Below are 12,273 nucleotides of genomic sequence, written 5' to 3' on the forward strand. Positions count from 1 at the left end.
TGAAATATTTGGCACACAAACTGTATCCCAAAATGTTTGTGCATGCTTCCTTTTTGTCTGCATATATATTTTCCCATAGGAGTGTTTTTGTTTTTAAAGGTTAGTAGTTGCAAGGCCACTGAGGAGAGGGGGTGAGAGAGAGACTATGCAGTAGAAGCTTAATCATGATGTTTTTCTCTTTTTTTTGCTATTTGCAGGATTTGTATGTTGGGCAACCGCACACTGTCACGAGATCAGTTTGATAGTTGTGCAAAAACCATGGTCGTGGACAACATCACAGTGCCTACCAAACTTTGGGAGCAGTTCTGCCACTCCTCAAACTTAACAACTGAGAACTGTGATCAGTACTTTTTGCTTAATAATGTTACTGAAATTGCAGGGATTCCCGGGGCTTCAAGCAGTGTTTTAAGAGGTAATAAAGTTTTGTCACAATCGTAGAAAAGCCCATTTGAAATTATGAATTTGACATTCTAGTCTTAATGTACTGCACTCAGTCCAGCCAGGACATGGCTACAATAATTGTAAAAGTCTTGCATTATATGCCTTAGTGTTTAGCAGTATTTAGTAGTAACTGTACCAATATCTGTTTCAAAATGCTTTATCTTCCATTTGATTAAATATTCTGAATCTGTAGATCACTTAATGCACCATTGTTTTTAAGGGGTGTTATCCATCATAGTTCCTGATTTCAGTGCATGTATATTCTAAGGTCTTATGTTCACCCCAATATACATACTTTTAACAAGGCACAGCTTTCTAGATCTTACTCATCACGTCCTTCTTCTACATGGATTGTGTTTCTTGCCACCAGTTCTGACCGACATACCACAAATCCACCTTGACATTTAGAGGAAGATTGTAGCTTAGACTCTCTTGCAGCCCAAGCAGACTGACGCTGAGTTATTGGGAAATATCCCTTCTTTTACTCAATGAGGTTGGAGGAATGGAATGCTGAAGCTAGCCATTTTGTACAATATGTTGTGTATGTGTTATGACAATTTCCCCTGCTCCCTTAGCAACATCTCACAAATATTCACTTAACCTGCTGTAGAAATGGTATTGGAGTACCTTCATAGCTAGGATTTCATTTTCATTATGATGTGGGTGGAAATAGGACCAATCATACAGCTGTTTGGATTTAACAAGTCACTGTAGACCAGAGGTCTTCAGTATGTGGGGCGCGAATCACAGCGAGAACCTGGAGTCCTGAGATCAATTTGTAGGTTGGCAGGTATGGAGCAACTAAATCATAATATTAAGTGCCAATAAACGTATCACTTTGTTTACTGCAATCTTTTTTTTTTTTTTAAAACAGGCATGTCACATATAACCATCTCCCATACCCAGTCTCGCCTCTGCCCTCCTCCCTCCTCCTGCCGGACCTACCATCTCAATAGCATCATGACAGGGCTATATACTAGTGCCCCACAACTCTGTAAAGTGCAAAGATCGTTCCGAAGCTGCCCCTCATGCAACCTGGTTAACCAAGTACCTATTCCTCTCCGATTCACAGTCCCCCGTCTAGGCCATGATATTGTCTCCACTTCCCCCATACTCTAATGAATTTCTTAGGGCAACCCCTCGCTTTGTATGTGACCCCCTCTGCTGCCATATACATATCCATGCCCCTTCTTTAATCGTCTATCCGAGGAGGCATGTGAGCACGCCACGCCCGGGCCACGTCCCTCTTAGCCACCACTAGAGCTAGCGCTACAAAAATCAGGAGTGGCCGATTCAAGTCCACATCATTTGTTATGCCCAGCAGCACCAGTTTGGGGTCCACCGGGAGAACCACCTCCAGCACCTTACTTAGTTCCCTCAGAATCTTAGCCTATTATCCAGATCTATACTACTATAATAAAGGAAGAACTTTGAGGCTTTGAGGCGGGTAAACTCGGGAACCACAGCGCCAATCCACACACCCGATACACCGTTGTAATCGTCAGGGTGTGCAGATGGTTATAGGCTATATAAATTTTTAAAAAAAGTTATTTAAAAAATGTACATTAAAAAAAAAAGTAGTCCCTCTGAAGTAGCGCCGGCCGCGACGTGCGTGCTCCCGTCAGGAGCGCGGGGAGGAGCGGCGTCCAGGAGCGCGACGAGGAGCGCCGAACATGGCGCGGGGAGGAGCGGTGACGTGAGGAGCAGCGGACAGGCCGGAGGAGTGGTGACCAGCGGCGGTGAGGTGACAAGCAGCGGACAGGCGGGAGGAGCGGTGAGGTGACGAGCAGCGGACAGGCGGGAGGAGCGGTGACCAGCGGCGGTGAGGAGCGAGCAGCGGTGGAGTGGTAAACTGAGGAGCGCGGGGGAGGAGCAGTGGCTGAGGTAAGGGGACCCACGGACAATGTCGGGGCAGGGGGGGGTCGGGGAAGCCTGATTGCTCCCGGACAAGGTCGGGACGGGCTGCTAGTAATATGATAAAAGTCCCCCTGCACCTGAACACATCTCAGGCAGTTTGTGTCACTAGCACGCCCCATACAGTGCAGCCACAGTCTGTCGTACCCTATGCAGGATTTTATATTGGATGAGCTGGAGACGGGACTTAATTGCAACTTCCCTTGGATGCATCAGGGCTGTCTCCCAGTCCACTGTATCCATCTCCCCTAAATTTTGTTCCCATGTCTCTCTAAGATTCACTAGCCCGTCTGGCATATTATTGATCAGAGTTTTATAAGTCAGGGAAACTACTTTGCAAGCGATGTGCTCCTGCAGTAAACGACCCTCAAGCGGGGCATACTCTGGCAAGGAAGAGGCGAGCGCCTTCTATGCCCGCCAAGCATGGAGCAGTTGCGCATATTTCAGATACTGAGTGCTGTGCAGTCCTTATTCCGATCTCAAGGTCTGGAATGACTTTAGATCTCCCCTTTTCACCAGATCCCCCAATACGGAAATTCCAATGTCATCCCATCCTTTAAACCCCCTCAGCTTATACAGTTCCTTTAACCACGTGCAGTGCCATATCGGGGTATGTTTCGTTGGTTTGTGTGTCCAGCCAATCGTTCTGGTCACTCTCTCCCATACCTCCATTGTAACCTGCGTTGCTGAGTGCAGTCTTTCTTTCCCTCTACCCCCATATATATATAGTGTAAATGGGTGCGCTGTGCCATTTTCCTTCTCTCTAAGTTATATGTGGGGTGATCTGCTGGAGCGTGAAGCCAATCGTTTATCGTGATAAGTGTTCAGCCCAATAATAAGCTTTGATATTCGGCAGGGAGATCCCCCCCATTGTACTGATTCCTTTGCGCTGTACCTAGGGCTATCCTTTATTGTCTCCAGAACCAGAGCAATGACCGGAGCTCAGCATTTATATCTTTAAAAACCTGGATCAGGGGAAGGGGCAAATATTCGTTTTGTAGGGCATAAAGGAACCGCGGTAACGTTATCATTTTGAACATTGCAGCACGCCCTAAAATCATAAGGGGGAGCGTCATCAGTAAAGTTTGTGAGCACCCGCTTAATGTTTCTCTGGTATGAGAGATTTCTGTCCATGGTTATATATATATATATATATCCCAAGATATGTAAACCGTTCGTCCGTGACCCTTAGAGCACCGGGCAAGAGGGGCCAGTCCTCTCCCCGTCTGGGGGTATATAAGATCGACTTGTGCCAATTTATCTTATATCCTGCATAGGCGCCATAGCGGCGTAGCAGAGTAAACAGCACTGGGATTGTAGTGGCCGGGTGGGTGACATACAAAAGGACGTAATCCACATATAGCGATATTTTTTCCTCAAACGTGTCCGTCTGCTCAATTTTAAACCGTCTTTTTTCTTTTTCTGCCGAATTTCACATGCCGCTATCTCTATAGAAAGAGCAAATGGCAACAGGGACAGGGGACAGCCCTGCCGGGTCCCTCTCTGTATGGGGAAGTCCTCTGACAAAACCCCATTTACTTGTACCTTGGCTTGCGGGTCTGTATAGAGGAGTCTCACTCCGTTCCGGAACTTGAGACCAAAACCAAACTTGATTAACCACTTGGACGCTATTGGAATCAGGCCCATCTAATGAGATTTCCATTGAAATGAATGGGCAGTGCACGACGAGTTACCCTTGTCATTAGCAGTGAAGAGGTTAACACTCTCTCAAGGAAGAGCCAATGCACTGCGTCAAACGCTTTTTCAGCGTCCAAAGATAAAAACACATGGGGATCCGGACGATTGTGCACCTCCATCAGCCAGTTATGGGTTCACCTAGGATTTAACCTGGTCGCCCTGTCCGACAGGAAACCTGTCTGATCCAAATGGACCAGGTCGGAATTACCAGTCGCAGTCGAAGGGCCAGAATTGTCGCAGAGAGTTTAACCTCCACATTCAGTAGTGAGATGGGGCGATAAGACGCGCATTCTTTGGGGGGTCTACCCTGTTTATAGATCAGAATAATTGTGTCCATACGAAGATCAGGCGGTAGGATGCCCTCTTGGACTGCCTCTTCAAACAGGGCCAACAGGTGGCCACCAAGTAGATCTGCAGTTTTTTAAAGAATTCAGCGGGAAATCCATTCGGGCCGGGAGATTTCCATGGACAGAGTCTGGAATAGGCCTCTTTGATCTCAGTGATTGTTATCTCTCCCTCAAGGCTCAACTGATCCTCTTCAGATAAAGCGGGGGTCTCAATGCTGTCCATGTATGGCAGTACATCTGCTAGCACTCCCAGACCTCTAGTTTTGTAAAAATCCTCATAGTAGGCGGCGAATGCTTGCACTATCTGGACGTCGTTCCGCCTAATTTGCCCCTGCCTGTCAATCACCTGTTCCACCCAGCGGTCATCCTGCTCTCTCCGGCTTAACCACGCCAGGAGCTTTCCAGACTTATCCCCAACATCATATAGTCTATGAAGGGTCGCCTGTGCCTACGTCTTGGCTTCATCCGTCACTAGGGCCTTGTACTGCTGTTGTTTGTCCACTAGAAGTCTAAGAGTCTATGCGTCTCGGTCTACCACATGCTTAGGCTCTAGCTCCAGGATATGGGTTTCCAAAGTATTCAGCTCGTCCTGCGCTTTTATTTTTTCCCAGGCTATCCTATTTTGGGACCCGTCTCGCATAACTGTCTTAAAAGCTTCCCAGATAACTACACCTGACGTGACCGATCCTATGTTTTATACCTTTACATCTGCCCCGAGTCCCCTCACCAATTCCTTGTTCTGCAGGTCCCACGACGGCAGACGCCATCCCCTTCCCCCCAACGTATGTCTCCCCCACCCTAGTCGCACCAGAAGAGGTGAATGATCCGAAATACCTTGATACTCTGCCACATCCTGGACGCTAAAAGCACGACGAGGGAGGAAGACATAATCCAACATGGAATACACCTTGTGAGCCCCTGAGAAATAGGAGTACGTTTTGGCGTCCGGATGCAACCACTGCCAGACATCTATTAGACCGAGTGTAGAGATGGTCTTAGCTAGGGGGTTATTATGGAGTCACCAAGCCGATTCCTTGACCTGTCCAGCAGAGATGACATAACATCATTAAAGTTCCCGCCCACCACCTGCAATGTGTTTGGTGTGTTCAGGAGGATATCAGTTACAGCAGATAGGGTTCAAGCCTGTAGTTTCGGTGGTGTATATACTGTGATTATTGTGATTCTCTGGCACCCCCAGGTTCCCGTTAATCCCCACGTAGGTCCCCTGTGGGTCCGTCCATGTCTGAGTAGCTACAAAGGGGAGTGATTTCTTGATCAGAATAGCAACCCCTCTGGAGCCTGTCTTGTATCCAGCATGGGCCAAAACTTTATATGGTCCTCTTGCCAAAAACCCACACCGGTTGCCCTGAAGCGGAGTCTCCTGCAATAAGACAATATCTGGCCCTACCCTCTTCACGTATGACAGGACCAGTCCCCTCTTCACTTTATTGCCCAGGCCGTTCACGTTCCATGTAAGGATCTGGGTACAGCCACTTAACTTGCACAGCCACCTGGGGGCTACCCACAGTTGTAGAAGACATCAGGTGTAAAATGCATGTGTGGTAGCAGGAGTCTGGTGTTTAGTATATAGGTGTATGGAGTGATCCCAACTTTGACATGCCTAAAAAAACATAAGTCAGCCCCACCCAACGTGTAACCTCTCCCCCCTCCCTGAAAACAGTCTACGTCCCCCTGCAATCTCCCCCCTCCCCACCTCCCTCTCCCCCGCTGTCCCATCTTCCGCCAGTCGGCAGAGAATAAGATGTTCGGGTGATGGAGGTCTGTCGTCCACCCAATCCCAAACCCCCAAAAGAAGTGAGGCCCGCTCTAAACCTTCAAAGTAACCACATGTAAAGGTGTAAACAAGAGCAAGCAATAACTAAAAAAGATAAAGACCAGATAAACAACACATTCAGGGGGGGGTGTCCAACTTGCATGCTCCAGGCGAACACTATATAGACTTGGGCAGCCACTTCGGTCCCCGCTTCACGAGTTAGAGTCCCCCTGAGACACCATGGCTTCTGGTGTGGGCTCCTGTTCCATCGCATTAATTTCAACTGCCAAAGGATGCAGCGATTGCCTGTCCGACTCTTCCCCCTCCGATGAAGAACCTTGAGGATCTCCCTCCACATCTGAGCGTGACTTCTCCGCCAGGCAAGAAAACCAAGACCCTGTCGGCCAGCTAAGGCCAAGGGAAACCTCACTCCGCCGTCTCCGCCCTTCAGATACTGATTTGGGGTATGGAGTCGCACCTGGAAGACGCTCTCCACGGCTCTTGTCTCGACCTCTGCAATTTGGACGCTTGTCTGGGGCCTCCTAGGGTCCTCTCTACTGCAATTATCTTTGGAGCACCAGTCAAGGGTCGCGCCAACGGGGGTCATTCCTCCAGCAGCTGCTAAGCCTCTTCCGGGTTCTGAAAAAAATATGTCTTGTCCTTGTAAATCACTTTTAATTTGGCCGGGAACAATTACATGTACTGGATTTGGAGGGCTCTCAATTTTGCTTTTATCGAGTCATAAGAGCGTTGCTGTCTCTGCACTTCCAGGCTATAGTCCGGGAAAATCATTATTTGGGCATTGTCTAGTCTGATCTCCTCATGATTTCTAGCTTCCCGGAGAATCATGTCTCAGTCCAAAAAATTCAGGAAACGAGCAATGACTTGCCTAGGTCTCTCTCCAGCCGGCGGTTTGGCCAACAGCGCTTGGTGAGCCCTTTCTATGACGAAACAGGTAGAGAATTTATCCTTTGGGAAAGTACGCAGAAGCCAAGAGTGCAAGAAATCCACCATGTTTGTACCTTCAATTCACTCCCTCAAACCTACGAATCGGAGGTTGTTGCATCTTGCCCTGTTTTCTTCGTCGTCCACCTTCCATAGCAGCTGCTTATGCAACGACTGAAGCTCCACCATGCCTTTTCTCACCTCTAGTATTGTGTCTTCGGCCTCCCCCAGTCTCGTTTCAGATTACTTTACTCTGTCAGCCAGATTTCTAAGATCCTGCCATAGGAGCGTTACTTCCGTGCCCACCGTTCCGATCTTAATCTCAAGGATCTCGCGGGAAGCCTGGATTGCATACATCAGCAGGGCTGTGTCCGAACTAGTAGCTGCAGAATCTTCATCCGGCGGGGGGGCTGACTTGGTATATCTGTCCAGTGTTCCCTGCCTGGGAGGTTTAGGGTCCCTGTCCTTTGTCCTGCCCATACTGCGCTATGACGTGTAGCACACCTTTAGGGACTGGTCTTTCTAGGCGTTGTCCAGCCCAGTGCTCAGCTCCGCTGCCTCTAGGACTTGCCCACGTGCTCCTCTGCCAAACCCCAGCCCCTGCCTCCAGCAAGCACTCTCCCCACTGTTTCAACTCCGGGGGGCTAGGATGGGGGGAGGGGTGGGGGGTAGGCTGGCCGACACGGTCCTCAGTCGGTCAAATCCACAAGGCCATGGAGAAATCGCACCACACTGGCTCCACTCTTACTTTACAGGTCTCACAGCCCATGCGACCCAGGGTGATCTTCTGTCTGGTTGACTTGCCGAGATATATCTGCCGCTACTACTGGTTCCACTAGTTCGCGCTGCCCTGGGCATCTCTCACCTCTGAGCAGCAGTTCGCTAGCGTGCCTGGACAGCGCCTCCTTCCAGAGCTGTGCCCCTCTTACCTTCCTCTGGCTTAAAACTTGGGCCGTCCCTCATTGCGCTCCAAAAACCATGGACCCCATCGGGGAGGGGGAGTAAAGGACTCACCCGGTCCCCACAGGATGCCGAAGGGGACCCCTTCTTTCCGGGCACGGGGCCTCCCCAGGCCCTCTTCACCAAGGCCTCAGGGCGTTCCGTCCCAGCTCGCGTCCGGGCTCCTCTTGGTCTTCCCGATTTCCGGCCACCTCACACCTCAGACCTCTGTGGCCCCGCTGTTGCCTCACAGCTCCCTCCAGGCTCCACAGTCTCTGATGCCAGCCCCCACCTCTCATAGCGGCAATGACCGGTCCGGCGGCGGGCCACGATTCCCGCGTCCACTCCTCCGCCCTCCGTCACGGCGCCCCCCTGGGGGGACAATGAGTGTCTTTGGGGCCCTCCGCTCACTTCCAGGGCACCGGTGACCAGGCAAGGACGCTCTGCAGGGCACCCACAGCTCCCGACAGGTTCTGGAGCCTCCCACCGCGCCGCCTCCCTTCTCAGCGATCCGTATGCACCATCTTGGATTTTGCTCGCGGGCCTCCTGACCGGTCCACACCTCCACGTAATACGGGTCTGCCGTAGCCTCCACTTGCAATCTTCTGACGCCGGGGTGATATTGGACCCCCAGAGATCTGATTATTTCATTTTCAGAACCATAGGCCCCCGTAACGTATGTCGGATCAGTTCTCTGCACCGGAGCTGTGCAGACACACATCTCACTCCGCCAAGTTGCTGGCCGCTCCCCTGTTTACTGCAATTATTAATTTAGACATATAATATATTGCATAAATTGGAAATTCGGAAGGATTACTGTTCTTGCCTGCCCTCACCACGGGATGCACCACATCTTCCATTAATTCCAGTAGATTCTTGATGTTGCGCTGACCATTTTTGACAGTTACCGTAGAAAATATTAATGACAGGAAGCACTTGCGTTGAATGAAATAAAGATAAATCGATCTCCAAGCTGTCTAGAGCCACCAACAGAGGCAAGGTTATCGACATAGCCGATATTTTTGAGTCCAGGCAAGCAAAAAGAAATAGGGCAATCTGATATAATCAATATTTCCTGCTTGTAATCAATGCCCACAATATCAAATGGAACAGAACAATCACTTTAAGGGTGATTAGAAACTACTCATGCATTTTTTTAAGGCAGAAGCAGAACTGCCAAGTTCAAAAGTCAAATTTAGGAAGTACTGGCTCCTGGTTCTCCGATTATCAAAGACTGAACACAGTGCAGCATTTCTTTCTGAAGAAGGCAGCAACTGCATGCGAAGGACTGGGATACATATCCACCTAAAACTATTTCCACGCCATCACGACAACGAGAGGATGAGTGGGTTGGGGCAGAAGGCATGGGCAACCGGGAGGGAGGGCAGGTGGGGGGATTTTAAAGGCATGGACAACTGGAGGCAGCGCGGGTGGGGAGGAAGGCACCAAAGCACGTCATGCCTGTAGTAGGAGAATCTCATTAATGAAAATTGTGCTCACAATCTAAATAAGTTCTGTGTAACACTCGAAGTAATGGGGCCATTCACCATGGGAGGGGATACATGAGGAGGAGGCAGAACTAAGGAGGGACTAACAGGCCTATTGATGAATCAGAAGACAGCATTTAGGACTGACAATGACACAATACAATCGCAAATATGGGTAGAGAGTGGGCAGAGTGTCTATTCACCTACTCCTCTGCAATAGCCCTCGCAGAGCAGCGCATGCGAGCTGGCTCTAGGCTCAACCTAAAAACACTTGCTTTCCCTTTGGAAAAAGACAGCGGTCCTGGGATAGCTAATTTATATCCTTATCAGCTGAAGTTTTATCAACTGACTCTCTAGTGCTGGAAAAGCCTGCATGCCAGTGTACCTGCTTGCCTTAATGAAACGCAAATGTGCCTATAATTTAATCTGCAAATGTAAAGGGTGCTTCGGAGCCAGCTAGTTATGGCTTCAATTGTTCAAACCACTCCAAGCTTTTGTATGACAAGGATTTGTTTTTTTGAGTGGTAGCGCAAAGAGTTAATCACTGGGCTGTGAAGTGCATGCTTTTAATTGTAACCGCATTTATTCAGCCCTCAGCCCTTAGTACTCCTAAAGAGGTGTTAAAGGGATAGTTATGTAAAAACAATTGCATTACTTATGCTCTGGTATTACTAAAATCTGCATGTTGGAAGTACTATTTTATTGTAAAACTATTTGCCCATTTTGCAGCTCTCTATTTTTCACTGTGTGTAATGCAAGTATAAAATAATGACTTACATATTCACAGTGCTTTCTGTCATAGGCTGTGACCTCATAGCGGTAAAAATACACATGACTATTCTCCACTTCACCAAATCAAGATTTAATTCTGTGGCTATCTGGTTACACATAGACCTCTGGAGGACATTTACTAATAAAGGTTTCATAATGTCTTTTAGTGCACTTCCCACTAAGTACCAATGTTTAAATGTGTTTTTCATTACGCTGCCCATTATTGATGGGGAAAGACCTAAAAAACGTACAGAATATTTTGGGGCTTATTTATGAGGGGCTTGTATCACCAGAGGAAGCATTTCAACCATCCCTATGAGACGGTGTAAAGTCACCCTGCATAGCTTTGCATGTCCTCAAAGTTATGGAGTAAGGCATAGCAGTGCAAGTCCTTGCGTTGCCTTACTCTGCACCAAGTGGATGTTCCATGGGCTTTGTGTGGGGTTCCGAACCAACACCTATGGACGTTGATGCTGCCCCATATTTGCAAAATCAAGTAAACCTGGGGCAGTTCCAAAAACAGACGCCTCCCCAGCGGAGGCGAAGGGGGGAAATTCTTTCATTTCTCTTTATTCATTTCCCCTTCCATGTATGCTGCATTCTGCAGCTCAAATAGAAAGTGTGCGTTTGTGATTTGTTATAAACCTGTTCAGTAGTGTTTTGCGAAATGATGGTTCAAAATGTATGTATGTCATGCCGCAGTACTTTTGTGCATGATCCACTAGACATTGAAGATCTGCAGACTCAAACTATGCGAAATGTGTGGCTGGCTGCACGTTAAGAAAAAGTTGCAGCCACCATTTTAGGATGTGAGGACTCCACCCCCGTGTCCTAGGGAATTGGGGAAAAAACAATTAAGTGGCAGCGCTTTGTGTGGGTTCGCAGAGTCAAAATAAAATAAGTTTTTTTCCACAATTCCATGGAATCCTGGATCCACCATGACTCTCAGCACGTCCCACCCAATGTAAATTTGAAGGGGATCCATAGATCTACAGCATCAAAGAACAAATAAAGGTGGGGCGGCTGAACATTGCTCAATCATGGGGCTTGGTTGCCCAACTAAAGATGTGGTATAAATTTATTCTTTTATAAACCCTCGAAAGTGACTGAAAAAACTAAAGTTAAAGTAACATTATAGGTAAGATAAAATGTCTGTTAAAGCAAAACTTTCTGCAACTGTAAAAAAAACACTGAAATTCACCAGTTTTAGTTAACCGAAAAAACTATAACTGGAGCCTTTGCCATACACTGCTCATGACCTAACATATTGCATTCCTCATGCATCTTATATGACATCATGAACAACATGGTGTGGAGAAGTGTGGCTCAATGGTTAGAGCGGCAGACCCTGATGCAGAGGTCTAGCCCGGGACCAGGGTTCAATTCCCCGCCTCGGCGGGTCTTGGGCTCAAAAATTCCACGGACCAGATAATTCTCACCTCGGTTCCTATTCCAATCATGGAGTCCCACTCTGCAACTCTGGGCAATAGCTTGCTTAATCTCCACAACGGCCCCCTCAACGCTAAGGATGCCTGGTCTCCACCTTGGGGGTGCCCAGGAGTGGACGCCTCACAGGGAAAGCCAGGATGGGTTCCACAGCGGTATTCGTACAAGCGCCTTGAGACCCTTGTGGGTGAGTAGTGTGCTATACAAGTATCAATTTACAAGTATCAATTTAACATCACTGATTAAATCTGAAACGACATAATTTATTCAGTTAACTAAATCTGGTGAATTTAACTGGTATATAAACTTACCATACTCATGCCTCCTCCTGCCACCTCCTCTTGGGCTCTGACATTTACAAGTTGTATTGTTTTGAAGCAAGTTCCTGAGTCATAAGGTGCAGTGTAACTCCTTCAAGATGGCTTTTTTATGCCATCAGATTCAGACACACACCAAGTATGCTCGGATTTTTGCCCTAGAATGCATGTTATTGTTGGATGTCTTCGGTGTC

At 48.1% G+C, this 12,273-nt stretch overlaps 1 protein-coding gene across 1 annotated transcript in view; it reads left to right on the plus strand.

Moving 5' to 3' along the window:
- The window catches only part of SLC12A4 (solute carrier family 12 member 4), a 533,265-nt gene that overhangs the window by 270,105 nt on the left and 250,887 nt on the right, over nucleotides 1-12,273 (plus strand). The window contains exon 8 of the mRNA XM_086945194.1: nucleotides 198-412. Within this exon, the coding sequence (XP_086801320.1) occupies nucleotides 198-412 (215 nt within the window). The remainder of the gene's footprint in view (nucleotides 1-197; nucleotides 413-12,273) is intronic.

This window comes from Lissotriton vulgaris, chromosome 12 (assembly GCF_964263255.1).
Source record: "Lissotriton vulgaris chromosome 12, aLisVul1.2, whole genome shotgun sequence".
In the NCBI taxonomy this organism is placed as follows: domain Eukaryota; kingdom Metazoa; phylum Chordata; class Amphibia; order Caudata; family Salamandridae; genus Lissotriton; species Lissotriton vulgaris.